Source organism: Ptychodera flava, chromosome 13 (genome assembly GCF_041260155.1).
Source record: "Ptychodera flava strain L36383 chromosome 13, AS_Pfla_20210202, whole genome shotgun sequence".
Classification (NCBI taxonomy): Eukaryota; Metazoa; Hemichordata; class Enteropneusta; family Ptychoderidae; genus Ptychodera; species Ptychodera flava.
Window position 1 is genome coordinate 24920310 of NC_091940.1, and position 23164 is coordinate 24943473.

Here is a 23164-nt window from a genome sequence, read left to right on the forward strand (position 1 = left end):
TGTAAATAAACTATTTATAAGAAAAGTTATTGTTTACTTAATTTCAAGTTATAATAATTTTATTGGGATATTCACCCAAGTGTGACACAAACTACCGGTATTGACAGTAGGAATCACAGCATGAAGTAAAATAGGATTTGCACAGTACATACGCTGCCACTGTTTACAAGTTATATATGTAAATATTGGGAAGGAAGGTTTATAAGGAATTGGAAATTTGTGACAAAATACAGGAAGTTCAAGGCTTTTTTCCGCTTTTTCTTCTTGTTGCCTATACAAAGCACCATGCCGGCATAGTCCAACACAGGCAAAATGCATTGTGGGCTGACCTGAAGAAAACATGATGGCAGGCTTCATATAGCCATATGAAATGCATTGTGGGTAGCTTCTTGAATTAGACCAATGACGTCATGAAATATCTCCCTGTATGTCCCACTAAGGTAGTATGCGCCTCAAAAGTGAAAGACTTAAAACTTTTGCTCAAATTTTCCTCAAGGAATCTTTCAACCATTCTCTTTCAAAATTAAGAATAACAATCAGGGGTCATTGTTAAAATATTAGTACTAGAGAAACAAATTACCAAAGATTATTACAATTACTAATATTTGAAATTCAAAATGGCCGCCATCTCTCTGTTAACTATTTGGAGAAAAATAAAATTTTCGATTTTCAAAAAACTAAGACTCTGAAAGTTTCTTCCCTCCAGGGCTTTAAAATAATCCCCCACAAATTGTAGATCAGAAAAGAATTGGAAAAGTTTGAGAGTCTTAATATCTGTCCCTGAGGCACATTCTACCTTAAGTCACTCTTTTAACGGGAAAAAATGGCTTCTTTCTCTGCCTCCTTTCACAAACAAACACAATGCAATTCAGTACAAAGCACTCACAACTGCGTCAATACTGATTCAGCACCTCTACAAAATTCGAAACAAGTTCTTTTAGTGATGTAACAAACAGTAGATGCATATTAAATGGAATTTTGCTAAACAAATCTTTACACATGGCTGTATGGAAAACAAATAAAATTAGAACAATAACACTTTTAAGGTCTTGTATTTACAGCTTCATTCAAATTCACATATGAAATATCACCACTTCAGTGTTGGAAAGTGGAATGTAGACATAAAGACAAGTTTTAAGCAGTCGTCAAAAGCTAAAACATTTGCATCATTTAAAACATTTCAAATAATACTAAACAACGTGCATATTTTTCACTTATTTATAAATATTTTTAAATTTTTTTGTTTCAAGATCCAAGATACATAACAGTTTATAAAATTAAAGAAAACTAGAACGATTAAATATAATGAACTAGATCCTTCACACGTTCAATAAATAATATTTCTTCCGCTCTAATTCCTTTGCATGTGTATGATAGCGTGTGGCAGGGGTGGGGTGGATGGGGGGTTTGGTCTCCCAAATTTCTGTAATACTTTCCTGGTCTGCTGTTTGTGCTTGCGATCTCATTTTTAAGCCTGAGCAGAATATGATCTTTTCAGCATCTTGTTTTTTGTGGAAATCACAATTACATCACAACATGGAATCACGACAGTTTTTGAATATTTGTATATCTTCTCTGACCCGTGATTTTCATTTTGATTATGAAGAGAATGGTTTAAAGCTTCCTTGAACAAAGCATAAACAAAAGTTTTAAGTTTCAATTTTGAGGTGTGAATTGCTGAAAGTTTGTCTTTGGCACTCAAAACCATCTCTAAACCACTGAATCAACTGAATTATCACAGTTTTCTGTTCAGTGGTTGCTACCACAATACTGCAGTTTTCCGACTCCTCAATGCAATGTCAAACGTATTTTTAACAGGTTCTTATTCATTAAAAATTGTGCACAAGTATCACAAGAATAATTGAAAGTTAAAGCAGTAGTCCTCAGTCCCGGGTTCTCATATTAATTCTTGTTGGCATTCATTTTCGTGATGTCAGCCCTTTGTTCTCCTCTGAAACTTGTCTTCAGTTAATCAATTTTTTCACAGATGAAGCCGATAAACAAGCTGATCCCTTAACACCCTGACAAAAATGTTTGTATCTTTTTGGTGAGTTTTCTTCATATTAGTAATGAATGTACGACACAACACTGACCTAAAAAGGACAAGTATTTGCGACCAGATGACTATAAATTTTTTTTATCCTTATTTCACTTAGTGAATTGGATGTAACTCATGCAGAGAGATCCAAATGTTATCTGCATGATGCAAGGAACTGTCTAGCAATATAAAGCATCTCAGTAGGGTTATTGAGTAGCTGATTGGATAAGCTATTCCGATAAAAGCCTCTCAGAATCTGCATATTAGCCCTAAACTGTCACACTATGCAACTTTTAAACTAAAATAAAGATAAAGAGCAAGTAAACATGACTTTGAACTGAATGTCAAAAGTGGCACTCCAGAAATCACAAACTTACAAGGACAAGGTCAAAACAGTTGTAATACGTACTCCCACCTAACCATGCACTAAACTCATGTCAATGTGTGATACAACAAGCTTTGAACTTCATCATTCATCATAACAATCTGTGACGCCAATTGCATTACCCATTTAACTCATAAGATGTGTACCTGATAGATGCTAGTAATTCTGCCATCACTTTCTTCATTGGTTTTATCCTGCACGAGGGGGTACTAATTTAAGCATGGTCCACGATGAGACTCCAATTTTAATCTGGCATTCTTCATGTAACTTTGATTTTCACACTCTTTTTTTTTTGAGCCAATAGAAAATATCTGAACCTACAATTATGCCTGGATACAGCAGAATCAAGACAAGAAGAGGGCTGCTGACTTCCATGGCCTGACCCTTGAGATCAAATACTTTTCAGCCCTTTGCTGAATTTGGAGCAGCCATGGTCCACAGGTTTGTTATTGTTCTGAGTCATAATATTCAAGGTGGACTATACACAGAGAAATGCTTTTGTAAGTGCCTAAACTCCTCTGCTACGATTTATAACATTAAGTATTGAATGTTTCATCTTTAAAACAAAACGATTGATGAGCCATTCCACTGCCAACTCTGCCGAAAGAACCAACGTTCTTTATTGATTTTGCACAATGCCCCCATTATTGCAAAGCTAATTAACCACTTTTATTACACAGTGACTGCTATTGGAAAATGTTACTGACAAGTAACACAACTCTGACGTGTCAAACAAACTTGAGAAACAAATACCATACTGTAAAAAAGACTGGTTAACGGACAAGTAATGGAAAAGTTTCTCCATAAATAGGTTACAAATGTAAGATACTGTATATAAAATGTAGAGTTTTACCCTGTGTATGTAGCAAGTTAAGCTTTGCATGGAAGTTTGTTTGAAACCTTACATTTTGCTATCCCTCAATGACAAACAATTGGCAACGGCATCAACAACTACGTAACTAACAATCTAACTCATAAATACATCCATTATAAATTTGAAACAGTTTAAAATTAGTTTGCAAGTCTATTAAAACTAGCAACACACACAATAATTTATAGTCTTTGTTCTAGATTTCTTCTTGCCTTCACGGGTGTTGCCAACCTTACCACATCTTCTGTCTGAAGATCAAAAGAAAGAGATCTGTTGAAGACACTTGTCAAACACATATGTCTAATGCATACACATTTGTAATAACAAATATAGCACATTTCAGTTGCAGGCTCATTAAAACACAATGCAATGTTTCAGATTTCAGTATGCCTTGTCTGAATCAGGTCATCTCATTGGCACATAGCAAGAGTTTACTTTCATGACAAGTCAACCTTTATGACATAGTCCCTGCTGGATGAAATGTTTTTTGGAGTTGTTAATTCCCATTTTGAGTTTCAACTTGGTGCAATCATAAACTGACTTGAATCTTAAAGTTCTGGTGAAATGGTCCCGTTCGTGTGACTGAATATCTTCCAAGGGGTCAATACTATTACACTCGCAACAGAATTGCAACATAAAAGTACGCGCAAGTGTTATTTTTTTTAATATTTCTATGTGCGGTTTCTATCGGGGTTATTCTGCGACACTCAGGTCATGCCCATAGCAGGGATCATGGTTGGCCATCTGTGACGTCACAGGTGTGTTCATTTACATCGAATAGCGGTCCAACGCCGCCTTATCTCTGCCCGGTATCCACTAAGTTCCAGTGTTCGCGCTGCCCATTCGCCACGTTCCTGATCCTAATTCGCCACAGTGGCGAAACTGATTTTTGTTTAAAAAATATGGTAAAATAAAGAAAAAAACCTGGGTTTTTTAGTCTTTAGTTTAATCTGCGCTTCTCTCGGCGATTCGCAAAAACTGTGTCTACTTCCGTATTATTGCGTTCTTTCTGTAGTACGTATTTGCAATCGAGCCAAGTCTCGCGAGAGATTTGACATCATTTAATCTAGTTTACAGCATGCATAAATGGCTCTCGCGAGAATTGAAACTTGACACACGCAATCGAGCCCTCGCGATAAATTTGACATCATTTTGTCTTGTGTACAGCTGGCATAGGAACGCTCGCTCGCGAGAATTGAAACTATTGCTATACATAGCAGACATACGCATTTTAATCGAGCAACAAGGTTCGGTGTTGCAGTTGATATTTACATTGCGGTCTAGATGTTCTGTGTTGTGCATTTTAATCACGGTCTTAAACATTCCATATTGCGGTCGATTTGCATGGCGGTCCTTCATGTCGTGGTCCGGTAGCCTATTCCCCATTGTTCTTCAATTTAATCGCCGTCCCAACGACGCGTTCCGTGTTGCTGTCGATTTGTATCATGGAGGACTCTACCTCCATGATTTGTATCGCGATCTCTACGTTCCGTGTTGTTGTTTGTTTTAATGGTAGTCTCAACCGTGACGTTCAGTGTTGCTGTTCATGCAGCTGATTTGCATCGCGGTCCCAACCTTCCGTGTTGTAGTTGTAGTGCATTTTAATCACGGTTTTAAGTTACTGTCGATTTGCATTGCGGTCCCGACGTTCCGTGTTGTAGACTAGTGCATTTTATAAGTGGCAGTCACAACGTTCAGTGTTGGTGTTCATGCAGTTGATTTGCATTGCGGTCCCAACCTTCTGTGTAGCGAGTAGCGAGGCAGGCTCAGGTGGCCGATCGTACGAACCAGAAGAGACAAGCACATTATGGTTCAAACACTCAACACTTGACGGGAACTTGAAAAAGTTTACAGTTGAGCCGTTCATGTTCTTGCCGCTGTCACAGCCACCAAAAGAACAACGTTTGTTCTCAATTTAATCGCCGTCCCAACGACGCGTTCCGTGTTGCTGTCGATTTGTATCATGGAGGACTCTACCTCCATGATTTGTATCGCGATCTCTACGTTCCGTGTTGTTGTTTGTTTTAATGGTAGTCTCAACCGTGACGTTCAGTGTTGCTGTTCATGCAGCTGATTTGCATCGCGGTCCCAACCTTCCGTGTTGTAGTTGTAGTGCATTTTAATCACGGTCCCATTTACGTTTTAAGTTACTGTCGATTTGCATTGCGGTCCCGACGTTCCGTGTTGTAGACTAGTGCATTTTATAAGTGGCAGTCACAACGTTCAGTGTTGGTATTGATGCAGTTGATTTGCATTGCGGTCCCAACCTTCTGTGTAGCGAGTAGCGAGGCAGGCTCAGGTGGCCGATCGTACGAACCAGAAGAGACAAGCACATTATGGTTCAAACACTCAACACTTGACGGGAACTTGAAAAGTTTACAGTTGAGCCGTTCATGTTCTTGCCGCTGTCACAGCCACCAAAAGAACAACGTCTTCCCATAGTGAAGGAGGACACTGTCCTGATCATGTAAGCGGAAACCCTAGAAGTTACCCCCGTGGGGAGCTTACGGAGGTGTGAAATACTTTACTTCCCGTTATGAGATACGGCGTCGGGCAAACTTCGGAAAGCCGAAAAAAGTCGACTGGAGAGGCTCGGGGGACACGCCCACATTGCATTTTTCTTTTGCCATATTTCATAATCACGTGCGCTAAACGAAAAAAGAAATGAATGTAACTGTTTTATAGACCATCAACTGTATTTCTGTGATTTTGCAACATGGGCATTTCACCAGACCTTTAAAATCATGGTTCACTTGCTATGAGACCTGGCGTAAGACAAGCATATTATCTCCATAACGTAGATTTGACCGATTCTTCAGTCTTTGAATTTTAAGGACATTCTCTTGGATTTGATGGCTGTACAAATGCAATAGTAATGTCAAGGATGCATCAGAAAAAAACACTCACTGATAGCTTGTTTACTTTGACAAGGCAGGGTCTGGTGAGACTTCCTTCCAAATGCTCCGTCATAGAAGGTATAGAAGCTAGTCTTCTGGATAATCCTATTGACGCAGCTTCAGGACTGTAATGTGACATTGGGCTTTCAACAATGTTAATAGATGTCTGGAACAGAATAAAAAAGAAACTGGCTGAAACGTTCAAGTAACACTTTGTAATGAAAACATGGTTTTCATTTTGGAGACAAAAATGCATTTATTATAAATTTATTTCAGTTAGCTACAGCAACCCTGAAACTATCAGGCTTTTGTGTATCCCTCATGTTTGAATTTGGGAAATGAATTGTAAAGTGTTAAATGCTTATTCTGGTTTCTGAGAAAATTATATGACACTTGACCACTGAACCTTTCATCTTTGTAAAATTTCAGAATTTGCACCAGCTCTGTATAAATGTAATCAAAATGATCATTACTTAACCTGATCACCCCAATTCCCTGTAAACAGGTCCACAATTGCCATTGATAACAATGGGGTTTGGCCAAACTATGGCGGTGGAAGGGTTAAATCAAAGATATCTTTTGAGTATCCATAGCTTATTATATTGGCTCTGATTTCCAGAGAAATGTTATCATAAGGAAGGGTAAAACTTTGCCCTGAAATACTGAAAGATACTGTGGCAGACAACAAGAAAGAGATGAAGTACAGACAGTGATAGAAAATATGATATCACAAATCACATTTATGCATCACATGCAACATTTTCTAGATGTCTAATTCTCCCAGTGAGAATAGAGAACAATTTTCAAGTGTCTCCTTCATATAATAAGAAGATAAATGATAGTTTACAGTGGATTTCACATTGGTGCCAAAACTCAGTATGTGAGACAGACGCACTGTACATACGATATAAATGATTAGCTTAGGTATCACTCATTGATTAATGACAGTTAAACCAGCTAGCATGGCGCAGCTGCTAAGTCTGGACCACGCACGGGCATCCTGTTGTTCTTAAATGGTGTATAAGCGTTTAAATATGATTTCGTATTTTAGTTTCTGTTGCCGCTTGAGAACTTACATCATGATTTAAAAAAATAATAGCGTCGACAAAAATGAGGTATCATTGATACAAAAGGGAATAGAAACAGTCACAGTTTGCTGGTTCACCCGATTGATTATTCTTTCTCTCACTCCCGCCGCAGCATGCATGACAGAGTTCTTACCAGCGCGTATTACAAGCGCGTATTCGAAGTGCGGCGCGGCGTGGAATGACGATGGTACGTTGCTATGACTGCCGTGTAAATGAGCGCAGTGGCTGGAATGGAACGTGCACGCGACGACAGCCATGCACGCGAGCGCCTCTGAACTGTCGTCTGCTGTCCATGTCCCGGCCTCAGAAATGTATACATATATACAATGGTATGCTCATATGAACATGGAACCTGACGATGTGCGTTACAAAAAAGGGGGGACAGGGGGGACAGATACTATTACCCTCTAAAACGTCTACAATAGGTAAACAAATTTTTTATTTTTGCAATGTAACTCACTGACGATAGAAAGTAAAATATAGAATGAAAACAAAGAAAAAAATGTGAAAATGTAACCCTTGACCTGCCAGGCTTGTTCACGTTCAGTACGACAAAAATAGAGTAAATAAGAAATGCACAGTTGAAAAAAATCTTTCGGGTTCTATTGAAAGGCTTTTACGAAAACTGGAAAAAAAAGACTTAAATGTGCTTCTTTGGAATATTACATTTGAAGGTTTTTACTACGAAGAGAAATAAAAATTTAAAAAATATGTCCTTTCTTCTGCGCATGATGAAACCACAGAACGGCATTTACTATATATTAGCGGATTTTGCGACGTTTGAACATCCAAAGACGATACCGCACAACGGCAATTTGTAACGCACATAGTCAGGATTAGCGACACATTTATTCTCGGTCGTATTTCGTATATCTACTACAGGTCTGTCATTTTCATAACGTGACGTGTGCTGCGATACCATTTCAAATTTCATACGTCGTTTTCGCGACGGAATTCGACTCACATCATCAGTAAAAATACATCGTCCGGAATGATTTGCATACCCTTGTGTATATATATCACCATGTAAAACGATACAGCACATATCGCGCGAGCGTACATACACGTATATGCGTGCGTCATTCCGCCGGGGCGTTTAGCATCAAAAGAATGCGGTCGATGTGGTCGCTAGTGACGTTCACGTAGACACCGTCTGGCGTCAGACCTTGATCAGGTATTGTAGCTAAGTCGGAATTTCAATCTGAACGGCATTCTGTTATAACTTTCTTACATAGTTATCATCAAAGTTATCATCAAAGTTCATATTTACATATAAGCTGGTAGTTTATTCAAACTATCAATTCAGAACAACAGAGTGCCCGTGGACCACGTGACGAGCTAAACAGTTGATTACACTTTATCTACAATGTAGCTCTTTTTTACAGTTTCACTTGAAAGCTAAAACAAAACAATGTGTTTTTATTTATTTTCAACTGAGAAATCCCTTCAGCTCTTCAACTCTCTGCTGACATTGTAAAAACAATTACTTTTTAGAACACATTTAATCAACTTTTTATTTCTTAGGCTAGACAGAGCGGTTGCTCCATGCTTGTTTTTTGTAATTAATCAATACGCTAGCGACTTCAAAATGTGTCATGATACCCAAGCTAATCGTTTGTCTTGTAAATACAATGTGTCCGTCTCATACACTGAGTTGTGTCACCGAAGTGAAATCCACTGTATACTTACTGGTGAATGTTGTGGTGTTACTGATTCAGGGATAACAAATGAGTAGTCATGGTCTAACCGGACAGAAAGAGCATTCATTGATGATGTAGACAGATTTGCTGGCATATAGCTTGTTACGCTCTCTGTGAAGGGTAACTTTCTGATCCCTGAAAAAATAGACAAATAATACAGAGTTTAATTTGTCTGAAAAAAGGTTACCGACAAAACTCTAACTATCTTGCCTTAACAACTGCTATAACGCCCAGAAAAACCATGGTGCAAACACGTTGCAATATCTAATGTCATAGGAAAGGTACCTAATACATTATACAGTATGGTGTAAATGCGATGTATATAGATGTACAAAGGTAGAGTATATTGGTTACGTACATATACACATTACGGAAAAATAGGTCTTTGGCTCCCACACTACAGAAAATCAAAGTAAGACGAAAGCGGACACCATGTGCTAACATGAATGCATTAAGAACACAGAGTAGAAGCAAAAATTACTAAATACTGGTGTTCATATTAGTTTGTTGATGTTGTATACCTTTGTGTTTCTTATAATGATCATAATGTTAGATGTAAACATTAGTCATTCTTAAAAGTCATACTTGTTCAAATTCACTGCATTCAGCTTTAATGTTAGGCCCAATTGCATGATGTTGTAAATGAGTGCAAGTGAACAAATTGTAGTATGTTCTGCTCATCTCAAACTATAAGCATAAACAATATTAAGTAAAACCAATGAATGTTAGAGGTCTGGTCAAAATCAGAGCACTCAGTATCACCATATGGCCTTAATACATAAATTCATTCAGTATACAAATGAGCTGATAATCAGAATGTCATTCTCAGCAAACTTTCAGTATCACTAGACTTAAATAACATCAATGAATTTTTGAGGTCAGGTTGAAATGAGAGCATTCAGTATGGATATATTGCCTAATTACATACATAAATTAAATATGCCAATAGGCTTATCATTAGTATGTGACACTCATTAAATGTTTATCTAAACTAGACCTGATTGTGACCACAATAGGATCGTGATCCTATAACATATAGTGCACTGAATTTTTGATATATGGCCTAATATACAAAAATTTGTTAGATATGCAAATGAGCTTATGATTCTTAAGCCATGTCAATAAAACTTTTGTCACGTCAGATCCAAGAACACTATGTGTATATGAGAAGTTACATCTAATTTGGTTCAGTAATTCTTCAGATCTGATCTATTTTGCCCAAATTCATTAACTATGCAAATTACCCTTAATTATCCAGATCACATCTCTTAACTCTAACCAGATCTAGATCTTCTGATGATAATGCTATGTACCAAATTGCATTACTTTCTGCTCAACTGTTTTTAAGTAAAGACTGGAACAAAATCTGTTAGCAAACAGATGAACGGACACACACACACACATCACACACAAATGGACATTGTGTCCACATTAGAAACCGGCCCACGGTGTCCAAAAGGGCTAAAGAAAAATAAAATGACACACTACCAGTGGTAGGCTGAGGAACGTTACAACAGCTCAGTTGGCAACTCTTTGTTGGAGTAATTTTTCTTGGAGATGGCTGCTTCCTCCTTTCAGGTGTGAGAGTTGGAGAGATTGCTAGTTCATGCATGGGCAACATACCATCAACACCCTGTCCAAACTGTCTGGATACACTGCTGTTTCTTCCTGGGCTTGATGCCTGAAGAAGCTCCGATACCTTATTGAGTAATTCAATAAAAAATCATTAAACATTTTATGTTGCCAAGATAGGCAAGGTATGACGCTGTTGTCAGAAAAACACTTTCAAAACAACATTCCTAAAGAAAAATGCAACCATAAAAATTTCGCCAAAATTTGAACACATCTAAACTAAAATCACAATACAGAACCTGTACCAAGTTTCTACCAAATCTGGCCTGTCATTACAGAGTTTTAGCAATTTGCAGGATTTTCTCTTTTTACACCCCATTTGCATATTGTAGACACTGACACATTCATCTGAACGAATTCATATCTCCACCCCTGGTTGCACCTTTACACCAAATACTAAGATCTATTTTGAATATATACATATATGAGCTACCACTTGCGAGTTAAAAATGAATTCTAAAATATTTGCATGTACATATTTTATGCTAATTTGCAGAAAACCATGTTAGGACAATCTGCGTGGGCTTCATGTAAAGTTTGAAAACTACTGGACCAGCAGTATCAGAGAAGATGTTTTCATAAAAATCATGTTCACTTTATCATCAGTTGAACAAATTTAGGTAAGCAGTTTCCCGGAGACTTGGTAATTAAAGAAGAACATTTCCTGATCAGTGTATTTAAGAGAAGACATCTTAAATTGGTGAAGAACAACCATAGATAGTCATTCTATCGTATAAGCTCCACATTGCTGACAGCGGAGTTAAAATCACTGTCAAAGTCTTTACTGATGATCATGCATGGTAATAAACCATAAAGAGCTAAGAAGTCTAGGGAATACCCCACTATAGCACTAATGAGTTAAAAGTAGCCTTTCTCACTACTACTATATGTAAGTATAACGTTTACTAACTTGGCCTTGATGTGAGTGCAAATTTGTCAGCAACACTCTCACTTGTGAGTTTGTGTAGGAGGATGACAATGGAAGACTTGACGGACTGGATGGTAATAACATCTGCCTGAAATGAGAGTTCTTGGACGCATCTTTAGCAGAGTCAGTGATACTCTCTTCCTTTTTCTTTTTCTTCGTTTGCTTGACTTCATCAGGAAATAATCTACGAAATGTTCAATGAAGAGAACATTTTACACAATTGTAACATTCTTGCTTAGGGCTTCATCAGTACATGAATCTGACCTGTACAATCACAAATTGAATATTATGGGTGCGGGTACTGTTACGCTCAAATTTGATGATTGTGCTTCAAATTTGTATGCCAAGGAAGCATAGATTAAACTAAAAGCAGTGTCAATGACACTGTGCTCCCATTTTGATTTGAGCTGAGAAGTTTTTGAGAAACAATTTTTTTGACCACATATGGCAAAAATTGCCCCTAAAATATAAAATTGCAATCTCATCATAATTTCAATTTATCATATTAAGGTAACCCCTGGGAACCTGTATTTCAAGTATCAAAGCTATCAGATGAGTAGTTTTCGCAAAACAAATTTTTTGATGTAAAATTGCCCTAACAATACAAAATTGCAGATTTCATCATCAATTCTATTTATCACATTAAGTTACCCTGTAGGAACCTGTTGACCAAATATCAAAGCTATATTAGATGAGTAGTTTTTGAGGAACACATTTTTTGACCAAAAATTGCAAAAACTGTCCCATATTATTTAAATATATCACATTTTGCTCATCCCTATGAACCTATATACCAGATATCAGAGCTGTCAAACAAGTTGTTTTGTTGAAATACATTTTTGACCAAAAATGGCAAAAATTGCCTTAAAAATACATATTTGCATATTTCTGCAATTTGAACAAAGCTGAAATAGGTCATCCCTAGGGACCTATTATACCTAATATCAAAGCTATCTCACCTCTAATTTTGAAGATTTTTTAAGATTGTTTACCAAATTGTTTCACAAAAGAAGAAGTGTTTACCAAAAACAGCAAAAATGCACCAAAAATATAAATATGCAAGTTCCACCACAATTTGAACAAACTCAAGTGAGGTCACCCGAAGTGAACTGCATATACAAAACAATCAGATTTGCGGTTTTAGAGGAGAAGACGATTGTTTATGGATTATGGACAGATGAGACAATGGAAAGTCAGCCTAGCAGAGCTAATAAAAAAGAAAACCAGCTACAATACTACGCTTCAACACAGCATACAAAGAATCATTCTTTACCTGAGTGTGTATCCTTTGGAAAAGGCCTCAGCACTTCTTTTGGAAACATATACTAAACCGTCTCCATTTTTGACTGGTACATTTCCGGTAAGTGCATCTTTCGGTATCCTGGTTATATGCAACCTCGCGACAAGTTTTAAGTTGAGGTAGTTCCATGAGTTTCTCTTCTTTTCTGTTGTTTCTCTCAATTGTCTCTTAAGAGAATTTCTATAACGAATCTTTTCAACATTTTCTCTGGCTTTCGTGGACATCTTACAAAGTCTGACACAATTCATGAAATGAACCTTTTTAATGTTCTTATTTGAATTTAGATCGACAGACTTGCCTGGATCTACTGCCTTTGGATGAGATGCTGAGGTAGGGCATAGTGATGCCTTTGAAGACTCTGTATTTGCAGCTACTGGCTGTATTACTGGGATAGATTGTTTCTGATTTGGGCTTGGCAGCATTGCCTGTACATCACCAACAGCTTCCTTTGTCCTGATATAACTTGTCTGATCTGTGGTCTCTTTCTCAAGAGTACAAATACTGGAATCTTGGACTAAACTCAGCATATCATTGTCAACCCTTTTTGTATCTTTTTGAGGCTCTGCTGATAGTGCTGACATAAGTAGAGATTTCTTGGACAGTGGTTCAGAGTCTGCATAAGGAATTCCTTGTCTATCTAGATGCTTCTTTACTGAAGACTCTGCAGCCTTCTTCTTGTAGAAGTCAAATAACAGACTGTTGCACCTTGGAGATTTCTTTGGAGATTTTGGACTTTGGAGTTTTGGAGACAATTGTGATCTAAACTGTCCTTCCTGCAAAGGAATAAGGCTTTGCTTATCCTTTCTGTCATTTATGCCTTTTATTTCATCATCAACTGCTACCATGGGCAATTCTGTTGGAGACTCTGGAGGTGTTCTGAAAGGTGACGATGAGTCAAGGATACTTGAACTGTCTAGAGTACGTAAATGCAACTTTGGTGATAGGGATGCTCTAAATCTATTAGGAGTACACGGCTCAGCTGCAGCATCTTCTCCCAAGGTTTCAGCAGTTGATGCTAATCGTGGTGACAACTGATATGTTTTGTTACCAGCATTAACATCCTCATTTTGAGAAGAGACACAAGTTTCATTGGTTTGTCTCTCAGTACTGACACCTCCATCAGAGCAAAGGTCTTGACTGCTTGTAGTATGTAAATTTGTCTGCTCCGCAGGTGGGTTGGAGTTAGAACTAAAGGCAACAGCCATATCTACCTCCTCTCTCTGGAGATTTTTGCACCACAGACCTCGCTTGGAGGCTGTGGTGAACTGACACTTCTGTTCAGTATCAGTGGGCTTGTGAGAAGTCCTCGCTTGATCAAGTTTGCTTTCAGATTTGCCTTTTTCATTTTGAGATTGCATCTTATTTTTTGCTCCGACCCATTCATCCCTATATTCATAGAAGTCCTGACTATGATGTTGGGGAGAAAAGTTGAGGGAACTATCACTGTTTTCACAATATCTCTCCTCTTGCGATGGCATAGAGCACATATTGAGATGAGGTAGTACCTTGGGAAATGGAAGAATTCCAGGGGTTTCCATAACTGGCAGTTTATCTTGCTGCATATCTTGTGGGGGAGAGGTAAAATTACTACCAACATCCTGGCTTGATTTCCTTTCTGAGACTACATGCTCCTGACTATCATTATGAAGATCATTTGATTCCCCAACAACAGAGATTTTAGCTACACAATGCAAGGAAGAGAGGTTTGCATCATTTGAAGATGGTGATTCTGTGTTAAGTTCATCTGACAGCCCTTGCACCTGGTTAACAACCAGTGTCATACCACTGTTTTCCTTTGTAACATGTCTTGTATTGCCATCCCCTTGATAAGCATGTCTCTCCTTCATAGCCTTAGTGCTAACAGAAGAGTTTGTTTTCTCAACAGTTGACTTGCTGGCAGTACTTCTTCTACCATGCATTGGCTGAAAATCCTCCTCACTATCATGGCATGGCAACAAATCCAACCAAGGCAGTCCTACTCTTGATTTACTACTTGTGGCTACCTGCGTTTTTGTACGATCAAAATCTCTTCTTTGTGATTGCATGTTGTCTTTGACACTTAAATCTTCTTTTTCCTGGGAAGGTTTTTGAGGAAGTATTTCTACCAGACTGCTATTCTCAGAGTCTGTCTGGTCAAGAGGTAGCCTTGCATATATTTCAGGTTCCTCAAGAGGTACAAACATTGTCTCATCATTACTAATGTCTGTTTCATGTGTGTCCATTGCTTCTTCCTCCATAGGCTCTTGAATGTCACGCATAGCTGCTCCTTTGACAGTGCTTGCAGTGACATCATTTAGAAGATGGTCATTTTCAGGAGAGCTGTTATCTTCAGTTTCCTTTTCGAGTGACTCATTCATTTCACACTCATTTTTTCCATCCAAATGGCTAACAGCAGATTGTGATTCAACCTGTACAGCCTCTGCCGGGGAAGAGGAAGTGCTAATGACATGCTCACTCTGATGTGATCCAACTCTTGTGTTATCAAGGGGATCTGCACTTTCCCTGGCATCAACACTCTCTTGGTCTTCTTTACATTCCATTATCCTGCGGCTTTTCCTAGTAGGTTCATTGGTTGCACTGAGCCTCTTCCGCTTCCTTCTGGGTGCAGATTCTGAGCCTATTTCAGATTCACTGAGGCTTTCAATATCTGCTTCCTTTCCAGACTGAGAACTGAGAAAGGCTTCATCAGAATTTCTAATGAAATGTTCAGAAGTTTGTGAACTTGTGAGGTGACTATTTTCTTTAATGTTAAAGATAACCTCCTCATCGCTGTCAAGGCACTTGTTCAATGACACCTCATCACTCACTGGACTCTCTGGGATGGCCACAATATCTTTTTCAGATATTGTCTGCTCTGCTTGACTTGGAAGAAAGGTGTTATTATGAGAACTTATTTTCTCATGTTCTTGTTTTGATTTTTCAATCCTTTGCTCTTCATGTTTGTTATCACTCTCTGTGACACCCTCACTTGAACTTGCAAACATTTCACTGGAACTTGACAAGTTTTGTACACCGGGGACATGTTCTACTCTGCGTGTCCTTTTCATATTTGCAAGAAGCCTTTCACTTTCAGAACTGTCAGAACTTTTACTCCTCAATGTCATGGAAGACACTTCAGCAGAATGTCCACTTTGACATTCAAAATCTTTCCCATAAGCTTTCCTCGTTTGCTGAAATTCAAGTGGCTTTGACTTTGCAACACATGTCCTTTTAGAAATATCTACTGGTATGATTAATGGCTCAGTTCCAAGCATTGATGTTTTATTGGGAGTGCTTCTACATTTGCTGCTGCTTTTACTGTCATTACCTTTAGAAGCAACCTCTTTATTTTGTTGGCAGTTGTTGGCCAATCTCTTACTTCTTCTAAACACATTGTTGCTGCCATCACCCAGTTGAATGCTATCCTCACCACTATCAGATGTCCCACTTTCAAGATTATACCTTGAGGAGTTATCACTTTTCACAATTTCTTGGAGCAGATCAACAAGAGCCTCTTGAGACGGAGGTCCGGAATCAAGTAATGTCACTAATTTCCTGACCGCTGAAGACTGACTTGAAGTAGCTTCAGTTGAAATACTTGAGTCTGGATCTCTTGAAAGAAACTACAAAGAAAGAACAAGTTCACTCTCGCGCATTTCTGAGATATGACATTCAGGTTTGAGCAAAGCACTGAAGTACCTTCTGGTGTCCTCCTGCCCAGCTCCGTTGTTCTGCGTACAGATGTATCACACAATTGCATATCATTATCTGGTTTACATGACCATCAGGAATAGTGAAGTCTTTGATTCTAGCAAAATAGCAGCCCCACAGCACAGATCACTTTAATTAGCACACTGCTAACACTCTTTGATACACAATACTTCCTTACTTATGTATTCTACTACAAGTCACAACCATACAGAAGTGATTCACACACAAATGTTGTGCAGTCCCAATGTAAATATCTTGCAATGTCCAAATCTTCTGGGAAGATTGGGTGATCAGTGTTTTTATGATGTTCAGTACGTGCGTCTCTGGTATCCTATATTAGTTCATCCTCCCTACGAACACATACCAGCAAGCGAATAGCAGGCACAGCAACTGTGCAGTGTGAACCACAGTTTAAGTTACAAATTAGTGTTCTTCAATTTTATTAGCAAATAGCAATATAAAAAAGAACAACCACCAGAGTACTAATCTCCCTCTGCTTGAAGGCAGAATGATGCACAAAGTAGTCTGATGAGCAGTTGACTTTTTAACAAGCACAGAAACAAGACTACAGGAGACAAAAATGCTTCAGAGTCAATCCAGTTTTAAGATTTTGCACTTCCCAGAAACCCTACCTGCTCAACAGCTGTCTTGGGTAGGTACCTTTCCATCCTCTCCAGGTAACTTCTCACCAAATGCTGTAAGGATTGCATGAATGCTGGTCCATACTCTGTCTTCATTTCCTCCGCAAGGTAATTCTTTCTGTCTCTATCATTCATTAACAGCTTCATGATAAACTGTCTGAACTTTTTCTGCTGTTGGTTGAGTTTTGCCATCTCTTTCTTATTCTACACAAAACAGAATTGAGAATAATCAGTACCATTTTGGTCTAAGATAAAGTTTTAGGTTTGAGTTGTACCTTACAGATATGATGATAATAACAAAGACATTTAACAATTCATATAAAATGTGATCTCCTTCTCTCTACTCCTTACTCTTGGTTGTAAGTAAGTTAAGATGTCAAAAATGTGATCGGATTACAACGTCACTGTTACACAGTAACTCAAATGTATAAATCTCAACTGATATTTATCATGGAACATCATTCAGTCAGTGTCCTTAACACAGCAACAGCATAATCACAAACAACATAAAAACACTGTTGTGTGATATGAACTTAACTTTTGACATTTCCATCACAATGAAATATCATACAAAGCAGATAAATGTGTAATTGTAATGAATCAGAATACAGTACATAAATTTACTTCCTTTGGCTGTAATGGGTAGGAAACTCGTAGCTGACCTAAACAGAAATATAAGTTTAAGGTTCCAAGACGAGAAATCGACCTTTCAAAGCTAACGATTCTCTATTGGTTAATAAGCTCAGAACCCCCATAAATTATGTATTTTCCAAAAGCCTAGATATAGGGGAACATTTTTGTTACCATAGTGTCACCATTGTTTACATAAGTATCACGTGATAGGTAATTTGCATAACCTTTCAAAAATCGGTTTTCCCTATCTTTTGTTTCAATGCTTTGAGATATATGGCTGAAATTTGTGTGAGTGGAAGCTGTCCCAGGGATCTTTAAAAGTGTCTCAGAATTTTTTAAACCTTCTTAAAAACAATTTTTATGCCAGAAAAACTTCCAAGGCAGTGAATTTAACCCTAGTTAATTTCTTTAAAATTGTGCTAAAAAAACTTCAGCAAGATATAAAAAATCTGTGACACACTTTAGAAGAGCGTTGTGACAGCTTGTATTCAAGCAAGTTTGAATCAGATATTTTTAAGTATTGAGACAAAACATAGGGAAAACAGATTTTTGAAAGGTTATGCAAATTACCTGTCAAGTGATAGTTATGTAAACAATGGTGACACTATGATTACCAAATTGTTCCCCTATATCTAGGCTTTCAGAAAATGTATAATTTAGGGCGGGGCTGAGCTTAATAGCCACCAGAAAATTGTTAGATTGAAATGAACAATTTCTTGTCTTGGAACCTTAAGCTGCATCTTCTTTGAACAGTTCATCAATCTTCCCCCTCAGCCAAAGAATGATTGAGCTTGTACAGCAAGTAGATAATAGTACCATGTTATCAAATTACAAAATTAGAAAAACCTTACAGCAGAGAAAATCTGAGTTTGTAATTTAAATGCAATACTTCCACTTTTCATGATACAAATCATATCACAGAGATCTTAATAGCACTTTCACTACTTGTACATGACCCTACACCTCATATTGTTTTATTGGTATGAAATCAACCACTGTATCTGAACACGCTATTATAGTACAAATTGATTATATTCTGTACTAAAATGCAAGTGGTATTTATTTTCAGGTAAAATTTGTCTAATTGTTCTGGTAAAATGTTGAATTTTAAATATATCCCAACTAATGCAAGAATGCAAACTAATTTAGTGGTAATGCAAATAACCTCTCAGTATTGTCCTAAGTCACCTTTCTATATTTTTCCGAATTTTTTGAGTATTGGTATGGTTTGTAGATCTGATGTGACATGCCTGCTGTTCCCTTAAATGATTGCGCTGATACTCAATGGGAACCTGGCCATACAAGTAGCTGGTGCTGATAAAATGTACCGGCTTACAATAACACAAAGTAACAAAGAATTAATTAAATGAGTGAAGTAGTCTGTCTATAGCCTGTGAACGTTCTGGTTTATTTCTCTAAATTTTCAAATACCTGTACTGGGTAGAACAATAATTCTGAACAGAACTGCAATGCTAATTCAGTTTGAGTGACCAAGCTAACACTTTCTGTTATCATCAATAAGTGTTAGAGTCAGTGTCAGAGTTCCATACTTGTTATGAGGAAAAAGGTTTGAATTTCATTACTTCCTAACATGCTGCATGCAATAGGAAACGACAGTCACAGTATGACTCATGCAATCAGGTTTCCAGTGCAGTTACCTGAATTATCTAGTAAAAAAGCCTAGAGGGCTCTGTTCTGCAATGTATGTGTGACAATGGATATACTCTGGCAGCTTTTCGAATAGCAACTTCATATGAAACTAACTGTCTTGGTCATGGTATCAGAATTTAAGTGGGTACCAGAGACTCATATTCTGTTCTATTCCACAGAGTTCTACACTATTTACAACTCTATTATTATTCTGAATCAAAAAAATACCAAAATTTAAAATAAATCTGTGTTCAGGATTCTAGTGGAATACGGCCAAGAAATGAAAGAATGTTTGAGGAACTGGGAAAATATTCAAATGGTGATTTCTTCTTTTGTTCTTTTTAAACATTTTCCTACCTAATCACATATCTTATCTAGCATATCGATATACAGTTTGTCATTTTAAATTTATTTTTTGAATGTAAATCAGGGAACTGTATCAGTCGACATGTGCTGACAGTACCGGTACTTAATGCTTGCCTCATGTAATTTCAAAAAAGGCTGTTCTTTTGATAACACAGGATTAGTCAACTACCTATTTGACAGAGCTCATTGTAAGGCCTCTGTAGTGTTGAATTACACAGTTAACAACAAGCAGAGCTTTAACTTATTTAAAAATGTTATCTTGTTAATAATCAATAGTGCAACTACTGGTATATATCACAGTGAATAGAGTAAAAAATTGGCCAAATATTTAAACCAGAAAAACAAGAATGACAAAAGTAAATAAGGTCTGAAACTTAAGGAGCTAGAGCTCAACTTTAGGAACAGGCTTAGCAGAGGAATGTTTCAACACAGTCCTTCATGGGTTCAGGTCTGCCAATATGTATCAGTCCATGAACAATGACAGGAAATGACTCAAGGTCAGTGGAGTAGCCTGTTTCAGTCACTGCCACCACTCCTACACATAATAGGTACACTGCTTACAAATACGGTATGCTAGAAATTACAGAATCTCAAACTCAGATGTGTGGGCTGTTTCAGTTAATGTCACCACTCATGCACATTTGCAGGATTTCCCCTTTTTCTTACCTCATTTGCATATTTTTGACACTGACATGTTCATTTGAACAACGTTACATCTCAATCCCTAGGTCTACCTGTACACCAAATACTGTGATGGTAGGTGCGGCGGTTTGGGAGCTTTTGCATGTGACGGACATACATCCACACATACATACATACAGATATACAGACGCCACCGACTCACCATATAAGCTCTTTTTGGTATTTATATACACACCAAATATGAGCTTAAAACGCAGACGTTTCATATGCAACCCTTCGTCAGTACTAAAACTCGCTAGGAAAACGTGGAAACACAAAAAATTAAAACAGCCAATCAACAAGAGACCGGTCAAATGCATTAAAATATGTATTCATTCCGGCTGGTGTCAATGTTCCAAGTTTAAAAATTGTGGCCTGTTCGTTATGGCAGGTAGAGTCGGACTAGTGAGTTTTAGTACTGACGAAGGGTTGGACCCGAAACGTCTGCGTTTTTATTCTCTGTGATTTGCAAGTGTTTTATTTCCCGCTGGTCGGTCGGTATTTTACTGTATTTGTTTTATCTTGTTGCACTTTTTATCCTCTGCCTTTTAACAAGTCTTTTAGCTCTCGCTGGTTGGCCAATATTTTACTGTATTCATTTTCAACTGCTGCAGTTTTATCCCTCTTTTGAGGTCGTTTGTAATTTATATCACAGTGAGTTTCACTTAACTGAATTTGTGATTTTAATGACTGCATCGTAAGAACTATAAATAGTATGGAACAGCCACGATTGCCCTTAAAAAAAAGTGGACTGTACAACTACAGAATATGTATTTACGAGTCCCGGTACTAAAAATACAAGTCCTGGTACGAACTAAAAATACAAGTCACGGTACTGATAATACAAGAGAGGCAATAACTTTAACTTTTGGTAAAACAGCCTAAATTATTATTGACATATGAATTTTTGTCCTGGTGAAAATCTGGCTACAGAAAATAACAAGAGACATTTACACACATGCAGTTGTCAGTTCTCAGTGATTTGCTGAGGTTTGGGTAATGGATAAGCAATGTGGGAAACCTATGATCATTTCTTTTTTCCAAATGGCCTTACATTGATATTCGATGGGGAGCCTTGAAACATGACTTGGAAGCCCTGTAAAAATTTTCATAAGTTTTGCCCTTAACAAAACAAATGCTTAACAAGAAACACAACTAAATTAACTATGGAATATACCATACATCCTAAGTTATAGAGCTTTACATTGTACATTCCTTATCATTAATACTGTAAAATGTGTCATACTAGAGTTCTCCCCAGGCCGTTTAAGAGGATCAGGCCCCGATCCTTTATTTTTTTTTGCCAGAACCTTTATTTTTCCTGCTGATCCTGTTTCATATCTGCCAATATCCTTTTGATATGGCCAGAGGCCTTTTGTTTCTCGGCGGCGATTTTGTTATTTTCATTGTACAGTGAGCTTAAAGGGAACCTAAGTCCAGCGACATTGACCGTTTATCCCTTCCAAAATCACCCTTGAATAAAATGCAGCTCAAATTTGCAACATAATTGCACGCGCCGACGACTACGGAGCGACGAAAAAGAGACATTGAAGTAGACGACATTTATGGAAATGAGCTCGGAATTCCATGGGCGCGAAAGGGCTCATGGGAGGAGCGTGCGTGACGTCATCGGCGATACACGAACGTGTGTAACAGCTACCAAAGCATTGGAGTCTGTGACTGCAGCAGTGCAGTTCTGCACGTTACGACTCTTTTATGCTCAGTAGCATAAAAAATGATTACTGTTGTTCACTTGAGTGCAAAAATCACTCAAGGAAGAACAAACTGAGTCAGCTTTTATCGTCGTCCCACAGAAAGCTTTTTCGAAGACAGTGGCTAAAAGAAAGTCGGGCGAGTTTTAAAATCTTTAAAAGATAAAAAGTTATGTTCTACTTCTTTCATGATGATTGTTTTATAAGGGATTTCGGGATTCTGATACCGATACAAGACTATACTACACAATGCGGTTCGTATCTTGACATGCTGAGTCAGCCTATACTATCGCCGGTTTTAACCAGATAAATATTAATATTGGCGATTTCGGGACTCTAAAATCCGAAGACGGAAACTACACAAAGCGTCTCTTATCGCGACAGCCCGGGTCTGCGAAATCGCCGATATATACCCAATAAATATAGGCAATTTCGGGACTATATCTGGTAATATTGATATAACAAGATATACTGGAATGACTTCTCGCCTATTGTGTCTCGGCACGGCGGGTCTGACAAATCGCCGATATTATATTTACCCGATAAATATCAATTGCGCCGGGACTCCTAGGCTAATGCAGACGATTCAGTGTGGCTGTTTTCGGACGACCTCGGTTTCGGACATTTAATGACATGCTGTTCGTTGTACTCACTTCGCTCTGTATTGATAGTGTTTTACAAGTCATGTGACAGTATATTAAGTCAAGTGACGCTGTTGTCCCGTTTCGGATATTTTTTCGGTAGAAGCTATTTCGGGCTACAAACTTAGCCACACCGTTCGATACAAGGTGTCGAACGCAACACACAGAGACAGCCCATGTCCGATATTTAAGCGCCATACACGTCGAAATAAGCTTATAGTTGCGTCGTCCATGGATTAGACGTAACTAATTTATCACATATTTTTACAAACAGTTTTCTAAACACATCGAAATTGAAAATCGGGGGTTTG

At 37.9% G+C, this 23164-nt stretch overlaps 1 protein-coding gene across 2 annotated transcripts in view; it reads right to left on the reverse strand.

Annotated features, from left to right (window-relative positions):
• Positions 1 to 1246: 1246 nt before the first annotated feature.
• The window catches only part of LOC139147938 (uncharacterized), an 83339-nt gene continuing 61421 nt past the window's right edge, over positions 1247 to 23164 (reverse strand). Inside the window, exons 4-10 of one of the 2 annotated variants that reach the window (XM_070719174.1) lie at positions 17162 to 17374; positions 12813 to 16441; positions 11522 to 11723; positions 10603 to 10678; positions 8969 to 9114; positions 6202 to 6357; positions 1247 to 3542 (exon numbers count right to left, since the gene is read on the reverse strand). In XM_070719174.1, coding sequence (XP_070575275.1) covers positions 3477 to 3542; positions 6202 to 6357; positions 8969 to 9114; positions 10603 to 10678; positions 11522 to 11723; positions 12813 to 16441; positions 17162 to 17374 — 4488 coding nt within the window. In that variant the 3' untranslated portion in view covers positions 1247 to 3476. Of the gene's footprint in view, positions 3543 to 6201; positions 6358 to 8968; positions 9115 to 10467; positions 10679 to 11521; positions 11724 to 12812; positions 16442 to 17161; positions 17375 to 23164 lie in introns of both variants that reach the window. The other variant, XM_070719173.1, reaches the window with a different exon arrangement.